General features: G+C 45.8%; 1 protein-coding gene across 3 annotated transcripts in view; it reads left to right on the top strand.

Annotated features, from left to right (window-relative positions):
• Nucleotides 1–16,361, top strand: part of gramd2aa (GRAM domain containing 2Aa) — a 65,816-nt gene that overhangs the window by 21,127 nt on the left and 28,328 nt on the right. Inside the window, exon 1 of one of the 3 annotated variants that reach the window (XM_067973351.1) lies at nucleotides 7,710–7,794. The exons of the other annotated variants lie outside the window; for them this stretch is intronic. Coding sequence (XP_067829452.1) covers nucleotides 7,763–7,794 — 32 coding nt within the window. The 5' untranslated portion in view covers nucleotides 7,710–7,762. Of the gene's footprint in view, nucleotides 1–7,709; nucleotides 7,795–16,361 lie in introns of those variants that run through there. 3 annotated transcript variants of the gene reach the window in all.

The following is a 16,361-nucleotide window of genomic DNA, read 5'->3' as shown; positions in this document are numbered from 1 at the left end:
GGATTTGACGCTGCTGAAGGTTGGGAAACTCAGAGAAAAGACCGAGGGAAAGAGAAACTTAACAAAGTCAGAGGACGAATGAGGAAGAGTCGGCGATAAACAGAGAGATCGACAACACAACAAGATGTGTGCACACAGCAAGATCCCACAAATAGCAATGTGATAATGGCCAGATAATCCGTTTTAGGTGTTGGTTGAGGGATGTATATTGGCCAGGACACTGGGGAGAACTCCCCTGCTCTTCTTCGAAATAGGTCCCACAGCACTATTAAGTCCAACTGAGAGGGCAGACGGGGCCCCGGAAAGACGGCACCCTCTGACAGTGCAGCAGTCCCTCAGTACAACACTGAGGTGTCAGCCTAGATTACGAGCCCAAGTCTCTGACGTGGGACTTGAACCTACAACTTCCATGATTCAGAGGCGAGAGTGCTGTCACTGAGCCAAGGTTGACACAGAATCATGGAGTGTGAGACTGGATTAGGGGTTGCAGGTCCATTCCTGAAGGACATTCGAGAACCATTTGGGTTGTTACAACATTCGGGCAGCTCTCATGGTCATTTTTCGGTGCTAACCCACAAATTAGTGGATTTAATGAATATGGTTTCCCATCTTGCTCGAGTGGATTTTGCATTCTGAACTTTTTGGTTGCTTGTCCAGTACCATCCACTACCATACCCAACATATTTGATTTGGTTGAAGTATGATAAGCAATTCTTTTCACTTATGTTTTTACGTTTGAAATACAAAGCATAGTTTGTTTGCTTTTAAGGTCCAAAAATCACTAATGCATGTGTGAATCGGGCTGTGGCTGACTGAAGGGTGTACAGGGTGGGGTGTGTTAGATCTAATTAACTGCAACACACACAGAGACTCAGAGCATTGGCACCAGTAATGAAAGTTTCACTACCCAGATAGCCTAAACTGTGTACCCAGTGGAAACAATTTGACTAAATGATTTATACATTCAGCGCACTTCAATGTCCTGGACAAATACACCAGATAAACCCGGACTACTGTTTGCAAGTGGCTGTAACTTGCTATCTAGCTCATACAATGGCGTATGCACTTCCCCTCTGAGATTAGTGATAGTTGATAATAGTGATAGTTTGACATCTACCACTCCCAGCAGAGAGCCTCGCTCAGCGGGAGTGTGGGTCGGAGATTTGGTTACAGCGCTATGGAGCTGATTCTCCAACTTGTGCTTCCGTCAATTAAGGGTTCCCAGTGGGAGCACAGCATCCAGTGGGAGCTTTACCATAGTGCCCTGATGCTCCATCGGACTGGGAGAAGCTTCAGTGCTGTGGTTCCTGGATACGGGCAGCTCAGAGTGTGGAATAAAACAGGCACAATGTTTTAACCCCCAGCCCAGTTATGTCGGACTCCACGCCCTCCTTCCGAAGGCTGTCCTGTAGGCCGCTAATCACAGCACCATGATGACCATCACTTTGTGGACTCCTCAGTGACAGCTGGAGAGGCTTCAGAACTCACCGTGTCAATGAAATGTTCTCACCTGTTTCATGTAGTCTATATTCGTCACCACTGCCTTAATAAAAATGACAAATAACCTCACTATCCTAGAACGTCACATCCCATCAAACCTCTTTGGCCCTTCATGACCATCCAAGTCTTAATTATCTGATTGAGTAAGTGGGCACAAGGTAAATAAATGCACCCTTCCCTGTACAGGTATGATTCCACAAATAACTGAGCATGCAATAAGTGCACACTCCCCTTTATTACAATCAAATCATAAGTAAACATAAGCCATTCTGCTCTTTCCTGACACCATGACCTTTATTCTCACAGCGGGGTGGTGTGGTGTGGTGGGGGTGTGGGAAAGATGCCGGGAGCCCAGTAGTGGACGAAAAACCCGGCAAGGCCGGGGACTTGGAGGCCCTGCCGATCTTAACTCTGCAGAGTCCCGCCCGACACCCGGCCAGATTGGTTACATGGCCGGTGGGTGGGAGTGGGTATCGGGTGGCAGGAGGCCGCAGCTGGGGACTTGTGCGAATGGTCCTCGGCAGTCGGGGGGTGGGGGAGGAAAGGGGGAGGGTCTGGGCAGGATTGGGAGGGGAGAGAAGGAGAATCTGTGAAAGACTTGAAGGGGGGGCAAGGGAGACCCAAGGCTTCCTGGCCTCACAAGGAACCCTAAAATAGAACTTTAAAACTTATCTTTTGGGCCTCTTCTGGCCCAGAATCCAGTTCCCGGCAGGTTTTGCCTGAAGGAGCAGCCTAGGTCTGGAAGCCATTCTGACTATTCTCTCCCCCACTGTCACTAGAGCAACAGTCTGTGCTTCAGTGAAGGAGGATGAGTTACCAACTGGTCCCTTGGCCACCTTTAAGGAGGGGGATGGGGTCTGTTGCAGATTCAAATGCAGCTTCCACATGTTCCATTGATGTCTGCAGTGAAGAAAATGCTTCCTTGATTTTGCTGCCAATAAGAGCTGTGGATTCTAGAGTCTCACCTGTCAGCTGCCACCCATCCCCAGGGCCTATGTGCAGGAGTGAGGCTCCTCAAACATTCTTCTTATCAGGGAAGTAAAAGAAAGACTTGCATTTATATAGCTCCTTTCAAGACCTCCGGATGGCCCAATGTGCTTTACAGCCAATGAAGTACTTTTTAAAAAAAGTGTAATCACAGTTGTAATGTAGGAAACTTCACAAGATTCCATAAACGGTGATGTGATCATGACCAGATAATCTGTTTTGGTGATGTTGGTTGAGGGATTAAATATTGGCCAGGACACTGGGGAGAATTCCCCAGCTCTTCTTCCAGTAGTTCCATGGGATCATTTACATCCACCTGAGAGGGCAGATGGGGCCTCGGTTCAACGTCTCATCTGAAAGACGGCACCTCCGACTCTGCAGCACTCCCTCTGCACTGGAGTGTCAGCCTAGATTTTGTGCTCAAATCTCTGGAGGGGGACTTTAACCCACAACCTTCTGACTCAGAGGCGAGAGTGTTACCAACTGAGCCGCTGACACAGCCATAACCCATGGTTCCCATGACTCTGAAGCCATAGGCAGCCTTCTCCTTGGCTTGCTCACCCACTCCTCCAGCTCCTTTGTGCTCTGTGAATCACCTGGTGCCACATCCTCACTAACACTGTCCAATTCCGCTTGACTGGCTGAACCTGAGCTAATGCCTGGGAGGAAGAAAGCAGGTGGCTCGGGGGGGGGGGGTGAATCGAGGGGGTTGGGACAGAGGAATACTGGGCAGGAGTTTGCTCCCTGGACTCTTGAGTTTCCAGCCTGGTCTTCACCATCCTCTTCCTCCTCATCATCATCGTCAATGAGGAAGGAATGTCTACCTCCTGCTCCTCTTTCTCCTTCTCCGTCCCTCTTTGCTGCGATCGTTGTGCAGGAGTGGTGGGTGTAAGCTAAGAATGGGTGATTATTACTCCCTTGAGATTAGGAAGACAGAGAAGGGTATGGAGACTATCAGCCATGTCACAGGGATGCTGCAGCGTCTGTCTAGGTGTGCTGCCGACAGCCTGCACCTGTCCACCGATCTCATCACATCAATGGCAGTGTGCCTCCAACCGACTCCATGGCCTGTTTCTCATCGGTGGTGAGCTCTCTCTCCTTAGCTGCATCTCCACCCAGTAGTGAGCCTTTGGCTTAGAGGGAGCATTCCCGCTTCTGAGTGAGAGGGGTTCGAACCCCCCGCTAGACATTCCGGGCTGGTCGAAACCGGAGCTCCGGCTCTGAGTTCTGGGTTGACATCCAGCGAGAGCCTCGTGTCTGGTGGGTGTGGGTGGCCCCCTCCTCATTATATGTGCTGTGGGGGCCCATAAAACCCTCCCGCCATATGGGACTAACCACCCTAAGGGCTAGTAATAAAGATGGTTACGGCCATGGAGGGAGTGTTCACATCCTGGCCTGTCAGACTGTTAATCAGCCTGCGAATCCTTCCACTACTTCTCCAAGGGAAGAATCTGAAGATACAGAAACAACATCCAGGAGCATCAGTAAAAATAGTCAGCCCTTCTTCTCTGCCTCCTTGCAATGCCGTGCTCCCTTCTTAGGCCTCTGCCGAAGCCTCCACTTGAAGGCATGCTTTAAAAGTGACGCAAAATCTCACACGAGCCCTCTGTGACAGCCAACTCTGTCTGACAAAATGTTTACTACATACCTGCTGCAACTTGCACTCGTTCCTGCTCTTTTAACAGCCCCACTGCTGATTCCCAAACTCCCCAGTGCAATACTCCAGTGGTACAGGGGATCTGCGCTATTGAACTGCCAAAGGATATGCAAATGAGTTGACCCCACAAATTAGGGTGGGGTCAGCGCTGGACATCAGCGGGCGCAGGTCCCGGCTGAGAGAAGTGTAAATACCTGTGGAACCCCAGGTATTTATACCAGAGAGCTATGTAAATATATCTTAACTGCTGCTATCTTATGTCCTTGCGATTCAAATATCAATCGTTAGTTAAATCTTTGGTTATTAATTAAGCGGATTTTATTAGTTATAACATTAAATCATTGTGGTATTATTTTTAATACTCCAATCTACTCTGCAAGAGATTCACTGTCTGCCCATTGTATTCACTCTAAAACTAATAGATTTATTTTCAAGTGAGATAACAAAAGAACTTGTATTTATTTAGTGCTTTTCATATCTTCAGGATCTTTCAAAGTGCTTCACAGCCAATAAATTACTCTTTGAAGGACTGTTGCAATGCAGGGAAACATGACAGCCAATTTGCACACAGCAAGGTCCCACAAACAGCAGTGTGATTAATGAGCAATTAATCTGTTTTGATTGAGGGATGAGAATGGGCCAGGACTCTGGGGAGAACTCCCCCGCTCGTCTAAAAAAGGTGCTGTTGGATCTATTCATGTGAAAATCTAAAATAGGCTTATTGACCTGAGAGTTGAGAATAGTAGATGGATGGGGAAGCATTTATACAGAGAGCCAGGGGCAGGTGTTATACTGAGAATAGTAGATGGATGGGAGTGTCTAATAGTGGTTAATAGAGGTGTTAGACTGAAATAATAGATAGCTGGAGCATGTTATAAGGAGAATAGTAAAAGGCTGGGGAGGTGTTACACTAAAAATGTGAACAAAGTATGAGAATAATAAAGGTGGCTTGTGTGGAGACCATGGGCGTTAAATTGGGCCGTGTAACGTCCGTTGTTTTGGCGCTACACGGCCTCTCGAACATCCAAGATGGCGCCTTGGCTGCGCACGCACGTTTCCAGTGTGACGTGCGCCGGACACCATCTTGGTATAGGAGTTAGCGCATGCGCAAATACCGAACGCTGGCTGCATGTAAAGTATTTTTCGGTGGCCTTTTTAGGTGACACCTTTCTGTCTGCTCACTGTGATTGCCTTGGCAATGGGCAGTAATCACCAGGCTTTGTTTTGTGATCTTAAAATGCGAAGGATTCGAAATTGTCATTTCCACACCGCCTGAGGAAGGGGAAAGCCCCCGAAAGCTTGTGGGATTAAAAATAAAATTGTTGGACTATAACTTGGTGTTGTAAAATTGTTTACAATTGTCAACCCCAGTCCATCACCGGCATCTCCACAGCATGTAAAGTAAGGAGAAAATGGATACAATCAGTGTGCAACGCTGATTTAAAGTGATAGACACCATTCTGGCTTTTAACGGTCAACTCAACGCACAGTCTTAACCCCGACCATCTGAACATGTCTTAGAGTGCCTGGAGGACCCCCACCAGAGCTATTTAAAGGGACCATGAATGATTAACAGGTTAATGGCTGGATTAATGCTCCTTGCTGGCGAGATATTTGTAACTGTTTTTGGAGGTCTCCTATACTTGAATACTAGGACATGGGGACATAGCCTAATATTTAGAGCCAGGACGTGCAGGAGTGAATTTAGGAAACGCTTCTACACCCAAAGGGTGGGAGAAGTTTGGAACAGTCTTCTGCAAAAGGCAGTTGATACTAGCTCAATTGTGAATTCTAAATCTGAGATTGATAGATTTCTGTGAACCAAGAGTATTAAGGGATATGGGGCTAAGGTAGGTTTATGGAGTGAGGTCACAGATCCGCCATTATCTAATTGAATAGCGGAACAAGCTCGAGGGGCTAAATGTCACTGCCAATTGCTGCCTCCTAATATGTGCCACCTTCTCTTGCAAGAAGGAGGGACGTGTATCTGGGTGATGTGCCTGTCATGGTCGAATAGCTGCCAGTGTGTGTGGCCTGTGAGTTATGGGTGGGAGGCTTGCAACAGTGGTAATGGGTGAGAGGAAGCATCTGATTGGAAGAGTTGAGTACCGATGGCAAGAGTTTGTTGGTATGTGGGTGATGGGGGAGTGTAGTCCGTGGTGCACTGGATGTGGCCAGTGGTGCAGTTGGTGGGAGACGCCACTTGACAGTTGACCTCACTCACCTTGACCACTCGTGTCAAAATATTGAACTTCTTCCTGCACTACATCCATGTTCATGATGCTGTGCGCCTGGCATTGACTTTGTCCCCTACTGCCTCCCACTGCCTTTTGGGCATATGTCTGGAGGGCCTCTTGCCCTCCCCTCGCCCCCCCCCAACGGATATAGGATGTCTCTCCTTCTGTCCACCTCTTGCACCAAGGGCCCGAGACAACTTTGGTGCACATACTCTCGCAGGCTTGATACAAACTCAGATTGGCAGATTGGAGGATGTGGGATTTAGTAGTGCGCAACCTTTATTCAATGTTTTAACGTAACTCATCAATGTGTAAACATAGGGACCGGACCTGCATCTGTGTTTTATGTGTATGATGCCTGAACTCCGTTCAGACTCCGTGCGGACAGCAGACTGTAATTTTCTTTAGCAAATAACAGGTACCGGCTACCTTTAAGAGATTTTAAGAGACATCCTCCCTTTAAGAGATTGGGGCTCCCCCTGCTGGTGGAAAGTGCGAATTGCATTGAATCGACGTGCAAGGCCTGGATTTGAACGCAGCTTGCAGGTGAATACTGAGACCGGACGAAGCTCTCGTCCTGCCTGCGCAGGGGCCATCAGGCAAGGGTTAATAGCGGATTATGCTACCTACGCCCAATAATAGGCCCTATCGAAATTTCCCCCCCACCTGTTTAGTTGCCGGGAATCAGGGACACTGAATGGAGGCAGCTTCCCAGCACTACAAATAGTACAATCTCATTCAGTCCATCCCTGTAGATTCCAGTGCAGCCCTGGGGCTAAGGACGAACAAACAGCGGAGTAAGAGATGGATGGGAGCTAGTTCAGTGTTACGCGGAATGTGTGTGTTGGGGTGAGTTTTGCACCCTTCAATTTAAAGGGGCAATCATCATTTAAAGGTGGTGGGAAAACCTTTTCTCATTGTTTATAAACACAGGAATCATAGAATCATAGAATCATAGAAGTTACAACATGGAAACAGGCCCTTCGGCCCAACATGTCCATGTCGCCCAGTTTATACCACTAAGCTAGTCCCAATTGCCTGGACTTGATTATGCAAATTTTTGGAAACTGGATCAATATATCATTTGCATCTGACATCACTGATTGTGGCCCTTCTGGGTATCCTCATCCTCAACTAAGAGAAAAAGTTTAGCAAAAACTTTTTCACATCATCCCTTTAAAGTACTGATTCAGTGCAATATAGAAACTTAAAAAATACCCTCCTCTCTAAGATACAGTGGAAATGTCCACCCCCCTTCCAAGTAGTGGATGATGGATTATTCCGCTTTTTGTATTCTCTGATTGGAGCCTTGGCAGCAGATGGGAGTCTGAGCCCTGGATAGGACACTGGCTGCATTGTACAGCAGTGCTGGGTCAGTGCAATGGGGCCAATCGCCTCCACTGTTACTCACAGGTACAGAGAGAAGGAGATGGATTTAAAGACTTGATTCGTGTTCGTCAACTGCTGTTTGACACTTTTTGGTCTTTCAGTGTCATTATAATTTGATTCGAGTGGTTTTGTTACTTTGTATGGGCACTATTTAAAGGGGAACTGCCTTTATTGAGAAGTCTTTAACAAACCCTTTGCTGTCTTTGCCAAGTGTGGTGGTACAGTTTATGTTAAAACGCACAATTGTGTTTCTTTTCATGTTCCTTTGGGATGAGAATGATGTTGGGATCTTCTAGCTCTCCCCAGGAGCCTCTGCAACTGTGGTATGGCTGTTTGAAAAAACTATGTTTGAGCTGTTTGGAGTGTCCCACAGGAAAGTATTATGGAAGGATTCTCCGTACTTATAATGAAAGGCTTGTTTTAGGGTCTCAGGGAGACTTGGAGTAGACGGGCAGGGAGAGAGACTTGATCCTTCATGTAACAATGTGGCTCGCTGCCTGTGTTGAGACCATGTCAGAAAAATGAATTACATTTCTCAGTGCAGCTGATTCCTGCTTCTGCAAAGGGTTTTCAGTGTGCTGAGAGCAAAGGATTCTTGGAACTGAGCTTGTCTGAAATCTCCATGAATGGGCAGCGAGACTCATTTGAAGGCTTGTTTTAGTGTTTGTTAAGATGAATTATATTTCGTATGTGAAGCCAAAATTCTCAACTGTATAAATGCACATTGTTGTTACTGATAGGTTCACAGAATGTACCTGGAAAACAGGGGCCAATACAAGCCGATAACACTGAAGAAAAAAAGCCTGTTACGCTGGGAATAACACATTAGGGAGTAACAGACAGTAGGGAGTGTGTTCCAGTGAGAATAACAGACAGTAGAGTGTATTACACTGAGAATAACAGGCATCTGAGAGTGTGTTATACTGAGAATAACAGCAGGGAGTGTGTTGCACAGAATAACACAGTAGGGAGGGTGTTACACTGAGAATAACAGGCGGCTGGGAGCGTGTTACACTGAGAATAACAGGCGGCTGGGAGGGTGTTATACTGAGAATAACAGGCGGCTGGGAGGGTGTTACACTGAGAATAACAGGTGGCTGGGAGCGTGTTACACTGAGAATAACAGGCGGCTGGGAGGGTGTTACACTGAGAATAACAGGCGGCTGGGAGGGTGTTACACTGAGAATAACAGGCGGCTGGGAGGGTGTTACACTGAGAATAACAGGCGGCTGGGAGCGTGTTACACTGAGAATAACAGGCGGCTGGGAGGGTGTTACACTGAGAATAACAGGTGGCTGGGAGCGTGTTACACTGAGAATAACAGGCGGCTGGGAGCGTGTTACACTGAGAATAACAGGCGGCTGGGAGCGTGTTACACTGAGAATAACAGGCGGCTGGGAGCGTGTTACACTGAGAATAACAGACAGTAGGGAGGGTGTTACACTGAGAATAATAGGTGGCTGGGAGCGTGTTACACTGAGAATAACGGGGTGTTGCATATAGAGAGTAAAACATAGCTGGGAGATGTTGCATCGATAATAAGAGATGGCTGAAGCATTTGTAAAGAGAATTGTTGATGGCTGCGAGTTTTGTACAGATGATTATAAATGTTGGCTGGGTGTTTTCCTGGAGACATTTGGAAATACTTCAGGCTGTATCACTGTGCAAGGGTTAAAATGGGGCATGTCTGGTTCATATCATCAGTGACATCTTAAGGTATGCTCCTCCTGCACTACGTGGGAAGTCATGGACACTACAGGTGTCCCTGGCGACCATGTGCACAGGAAGTGTGTCCAGCTGCAGCTACTGGCTAACCGCATTTCGGAGCTGGAGCTGCGGGTGGATTCACTGTGGAGCATCCGCGATGCTGAGATTATCGTGGATAGCACGTTCAGTGAGATGGTCACACCGCAGGTAAAGATTACGCAGGCAGAAAGGAAATGGGTGACTGCCAGGCAGAGTAAAAGGACTAGGCAGGTAGAGCAGGAGTCCCCTGGGGCCATCTCCCTCTCAAACAGATATACCGCTTTGGGTACTGTTGGGGGAGATGGCTTATCAGGAGAAAGCAGCAAGAGCCAAGTTCGTGGCACCACGGGTGGCTCTGCTGCACAGGAGGGGAGGAATAAGAGTGACAGGGCTATATAGATAGGGGATTCAATTGTAAGGGGAACAGATAGGCGTTTCTGCGGCCGCAAATATGACTCCAGGATGGTATGTTGCCTCTCTGGTGTTAGGGTCAAGGACGTCTTGGAGCGGCTGCAGGGCATTCTGGAGGGGGAGGATGAACAGCCAGTAGTCGTGGTCCATATCTGTACCAACGACATAGGTTAAAAAAAAAAGGGATGAGGTCCTGCAAGGTGAATTTAAGGAGTTAGGAGATAAATTAAAAAGCAGGACCTCAAAGGTAGTGATCTCAGGATTACTACCAGTGCCACGTGCTAGTGAGTATAGGAACAGGAGAATAGACCAGATTAATGCGTGGCTGCAGGGACGGTGCAGGAGGGAGGGATTTAGATTCCTGGGACATTGGGACTGGTTCTGGGGAAGGTGGGACCTGTACAAGCGGGACGGGTTACACCCGAGCAGGACCGGGACCGATGTCCTCGCGGGGTATTTGCTAGTGCTGTTGGGGAAGGTTTAAACTAGAATGGCAGGGTGATGGGAACCTGAGCAGGGAGACAGAGGAGGGGGAAACAAAGATAGAAACAAAAGAAGAAAGGGAAGAAGCAATAATGGAAGGCAGAGAAAACAAGGGCGAGAAACAAATAGGGCCATAGTGCAAAATAAAACTAAGATGACTAGCAATCTTAAAAAGACAAGTCTAAAGGCATTGTGTCCAAATGCGCGGAGCATTCGCAATAAGCTAGATGAATTAACAGCGCAGATAGATATTAACGGTTATGATATAGTTGTGATTACGGAGACATGGCTGCAGGGTGACCAAGGATGGGAACTGAACATCCAGGGGTATTCAATATTTAGGAAGGACAGGCAAAAAGGGAAAGGAGGTGGGGTAGTGTTAGTAAAGGAGGAAATCAATGCAATAATGAGGAAGGATATTGGCTCGGAAAATCACGATGTGGAATCTGAATGGGTGGAGCTAAGAAACACCAAGGGACAGAAAACGTAGGTCGGGGTTGTCTCAAGGCCCCCAAACAGTTAGGGAGATGTAGGGAAGGGCATTAAACAGGAAATTAGAGACGCATGCAAGAAGGGTACAACTATAATCAAGGGTGACTTTAATCTACATATAGATTGGTCATACCAAATTAGCAATAATACTGTGGGGGAGGAATTCCTGGAGTGTGTACGTGATTGTTTTCTAGACCAATATATTGAGGAACCAACTAGAGAACAGGCGATCCTAGACTGGGTATTGTGCAATGAGAAAGGATTAATTAACAAACTTGTTGTGCGGGGTCCCTCAGGGAAGAGCGACCATAACATGATAGAATTCCTCATTAAGATGGAGAGTGAAGTAGTTGAATCTGAAACTAGGGTCCTGAATCTAAATAAAGGAAGTTACGAAAGTATGAGGTGCGAGTTGGCTATGATAGATTGGGGAACTTTACTAAAAGGGGTGATGGTGGATAGGCAATGGCTAATATTTAAAGAACGTGTGCAGGAATTACAACAATTATTCGTTCCTGTCTGGTGCAAAAATAAAACAGGAAAGGTGGCTCAACCCTGGCTTACAAAAGAAATTAGGGATAGTATTAGATCCAAAGAGGAGACATATAAAATTGCCAGAAAAAGCGGCAAGCCTGAGGATTGGGAGCAGTTCAGGATTCAGCAAAGGAGGACAAAGAGATTGATTTAAGAGGGGAAAAATAGAGTATGAGAGTAAACTAGCAGGGAACATAAAAACTGACTGTAAAAGCTTCTATAAATATGTCAAGAGAAAAAGATTAGTGAAGACAAATGTAGGTCCCTTACAGTCAGAAATGGGGGAAATTATAATGGGAAACAAAGAAATGGCAGAACAATTAAGCACATACTTTTGGTTCTGTCTTCACAAAAGGAGGACACAAAAAACCTGCCAGAAATGTTAGGGAACCAAGGGTCTAGTGAGAGGGAGGAACTGAAAGAAACCAGTATTAGTAAAAAAAAATAGTGCTGGGGAAATTAATGGGACTAAAGGCTGACAAATCCCCAAGGCCTGATAATCTACATCCCAGAGTACTAAAGGAAGTGGCCCTGGAAATAGTGGATGCATTGGTGATCATCTTCCAAAATTCCATAAACTCTGGAACAGTTCCTACAGATTGGAGGGTGGCAAATGTAACCCCACTATTTAAAAAAGGAGGGAGAGAAAAAACAGGGAATTACAGACCAGTTAGCCTAACATCAGTAGTGGGAAAATGCTAGAGTCTATTATAAAAGATGTGATAACAGAACACTTGGAGGGCATTAATGGGATTGGACAAAGTCAGCATGGGTTTATGAAAGGGAAATCATGCTTAACAAATCTACTGGAGTTTTTTGAGGATGTAACTAGTAGAATAGATAGGGGAGAACCAGTGGATGTGGTGTACTTGGATTTTCAGAAGGCTTTTGATAAGGTCCCACACAAGAGGTTAGTGTGCAAAATTAAAGCACATGGGATTGGGGGGAATATACTGGCCTGGATTGAGAATTGGTTGACAGACAGGAAACAGAGTAGGAATAAACGGGTCTTTTTCTGGGTGGCAGGCAGTGACTAGTGGGGTACAGCAGGGATCAGTGCTTGGGCCCCAGCTATTCACAATATATATCAATGATTCGGATGACAGTTTGCAGACGACACAAAGGAATGTGAGCTGTGAGGAGGATGCAAAGAGGCTCCAATGTGATTTAGACGAGTTGGGTGAGTGGGCAAGAACATAGCAGATGCAGTGTAACGTGGATAAATGTGAGGTTATCCACTTTGGTTGTAAAAACGGAAAGGCAGATTATTATCTGAATGGTGATAGATTGGGAAAAGGGGAGGTGCAACGAGACCTGGGTGTCCTTGTACACCTGTCGCTGAAAGCGAGCATTCAGGTGCAGCAAGCAGTTAGGAAGGCGAATGGTATGTTGGCCTTCATTGCAAGAGGATTTGAGTACAGGAACAGGGATGTCTTACTGCAGTTATACAGGGCCTTGGTGAGACCACATCTGGAGTATTGTGTGCAGTTTTAGTCTCCTTATCTGAGGAAGGATGTCCTTGCCATGGAGGGAGTGCAACCAAGGTTTACCAGACTGATTCCTGGGATGGCAGGACTGACGTATGAGGAGAGATTGGGTCGACTAGGCCTATATTCACTAGAGTTTAGAAGAATGAGAGGTGATCTCATCGAAACATATAAAATTCTAACAGGACTAGACAGACTAGATGCAGGGAGGATGTTCCCAATGGCTGGGGAGTCCAGAACCAGGGGTCACAGTCTCAGGATACGGGGTATGCCATTTAGAACCGAGATGAGGAGAAATTTCTTCACTCAGAGGGTGGTGAACCTGTGGAATTCTCTACCACAGAAGGCAGTGGAGGCCAAGTCATTAGATGTATTCAAGAAGGAGATAGATATATTTCTTAATGCTAAAGGGATCAAGGGATATGGGGAAAAAGCAGGAACAGGGTACTGAGTTAGATGATCAGCCATGATCATTTTGAATGGTGGAGCAGGCCTGAAGGGCCGAATGGCCTACTCTTACTCCTATTTTCAATGTTTGTATGTTGCACTCTCACCTTGAGTCAGAAGGTCATGGGTTGAAATCCCACTCCAGAGACTTGAGCACAAAATCTAGGCTGACACTCCAATGCAGTACTGAGGGAGTGCTGCACTGTCAGAGGTCCCGTCTTTCAGATGAGATGGTAAACTGAGGCCTCGTCTGCTCTCCCGGGTGTCCTGGCCAATATTTATCCCTCAACCAACACCACTAAAACAGTTGTCTGGTCATTATTACATTGCTGTTTGTGGGATCTTGCTGTGCACAAATCGGCTGCCGTGTTTCCTGCATTACAACAGTGACGACACTTCAAAAGTACTTAATTGTCTGTAAACCACTTTGTGATGTCATGAAAGGCGCTATATAAATGCAAGTGTTTCTTTCTGTATCGTGCGTTCAATTAAAGAGACATCAAAGTAAATCAACCTGCAAGACACTCTAGCAGATTTATGCACAGAGTGGGGCACGAGGACCCTGATGAAATGTGAAGTGTCTGGCAGGTCACTTGACTTTGGTCCCAATTGAAGCTACACATTTATTATTTCCATTTAAAAGCTGCTTGGGGAATAAAAGGATAGGAAGTCACCTAAGTCAGATATCAGAGGGTAAGCTTTTCAAACGTGTGCTCCCTACATGGAGTCTCGCCCACTAGGAGCTCATATCAAGAAATCTCATTCATTTTAATGGACAGAAAATCACTGGGAGGGAGTTTTCAATGTGTGCTCCTGGCAGGAGGGCACATTCAACAACAACAACAACAACAACTTGCATTTATATAGCGCCTTTAACATAGCAAAACCTCCCAGGCGCTTCACAGGAGCGTTATTGACACTGAGCCACATAAGGAGATATTAGGACAGGAAGAACATAGGAACAAGAGAAGGCCATTCAGCCCATCGAGCCTGTTCCATCATTCAATTAGATCATGGCTGATCTGTATCTCAACTCCATCTACCCACCTTGGTTCTGTAACCCTTAATACCCTCGCCTAACAAAAATCAAGCAATCTCAGTTTTGAAACTTTCGATTTACTCCCAGCCTCAACAGCTTTTTGGGGGAGAGAATTCCAGATTTCCACTCCCCTTTGTGTGAAGAAGTGCTTCCTGATATCACCCCTGAATGGCCTAGCTCGAATTTTAAGGTTATGCCCCCCTTGTTCTGGACTCTCCCACCAGAGGAAATGGTTTCTCTCTATCTACCCTATCAACTCCTTTAACCATCTTAAACACCTCAATTAGATCACCCCTTAATCTTTTATACTCAAGGGAATACAAGCCTAGTCTATCCAACCTGTCCTCATAATTTAACCTTTTTAGCCCCTGTATCATTGTGGTGAATCTGCGCTGCACCCCCTCCAAGGCTAAAATATCCTTCTTGAGGTGCGGTGCCCAGGGTTATAGGGCTGGAGGAGGCCAAGGAGGGATTTGCACACAAGGATTCATGAACTTTACCTTCAAATTTCCAGGAATGACAATGGAGGAACTAGGAAGTATGCAAAACTAGTGGCTATGAATGGTTTATAAAAAGATTAAACGGCGTAGAAATAGACAAAGTATCTGCTCCATTGAACTTGCCCCCAAGACTATCGAAGATGCTGGTGACTGAAATTTGTCAAGCTTTAGATAACAATTTTTATTTTTGTAAGTTTGCTTGATTCAGGAGTGATGACTGAGGATTGGAAGGTAAATAACATTGTTTAAAAAAGGGTAAAGCAATGTACTTAGAAAATGCAGACCAGTGAGCTTAGTATCAGCTGTGTGGAAAGTCATTGGAGCTTCATCACACACCGAGTAAAGATAATATCTGTATTTTTCTTTATATCTTTAGTGCGGATTAAAGATTGACTTGATGGCTGTAACCATTCTATGACTCTGGTTGGCTGCACCTTTTAAGAGAGTTCTTTTGACTTTGTCACCAGATGAAAGCCAACACACACAACCGTCTGGAGAATGTCCCTCATTTTTATGAGAGACCAATTGTCTATGTGAGAGCAGACAGATTGATTGATTGATATAAATCAGACCGAATACAATGGCTTGATTCTAAGAGTGTAATGGAATTAGTGGTCCCTGGAAGGACAATGTGTACTTTATTTACACTCTCTCATCAAACATTAAGAATGGTTTCTGTTGCAGCCAAATAGGAAAAACAAATGATCCAGTAGATGGCCAGGACACTGCTATTTAACCACTTAATTGATGTATTGCCTGGCTGTTGAGAAATAGTATCTGCTTGTTATTCCATTAAGCTTGCTTCAACATTAAGGAAAAGACAGATACAGAATGTGACAGTAGCCCTGTGGTCCTCATTTCTTTGCTTTGCACTACCCACCCTATGTGAGGCAACTAAGAGGGGCTTGTGAAACCATGATCCATTTAAAGTTTGATCAGAGAATCATTGTCAAAATTTACTGAAAAGAACTGCTACAATTGGACCTTTTCATTGTTTTGTATCAGATCATGTCCTGTTTAAATCAGGTATTATACTGCTACTCTTTTTCTGTATTCTATGTCTGTGTAATTATCTTATTTGTAAATAGATTTGACTATTAGTCTTAGCCTGAACATAATGGTCTGACAGAGTGATTGATGCTTGCTGTGTGTCACTCCTCCCTATCTCTGTAACCTTCTCCAGCCCTACAATCCTCTGCGATCTCAGCGTTTCTCCAACTCTGGCCTCTTGTGCATCCCCCACTTCCTTCATCCCACCATTGGCGGCCGTGCCTTCAGCTCTCTAGGCCTTAAGATCTGGAAGTCCCTCCTTAAACTTCTCTGTCTCTCCACCTCACTTTCCTTCTTTAAGACCCTCCTTAAAACCCACCTCTTTGACCAAACTTTTGGTTACCTGTCTTAATGCCTCCTTATGTGGCTCAGTGTCGATTTTTTTTGTCTGGTTACGCTCCT

Source organism: Heptranchias perlo, chromosome 38 (assembly GCF_035084215.1).
Source record: "Heptranchias perlo isolate sHepPer1 chromosome 38, sHepPer1.hap1, whole genome shotgun sequence".
Lineage (NCBI taxonomy): Eukaryota > Metazoa > Chordata > Chondrichthyes > Hexanchiformes > Hexanchidae > Heptranchias > Heptranchias perlo.
This window is presented reverse-complemented; position numbering and strand designations above follow the sequence as displayed.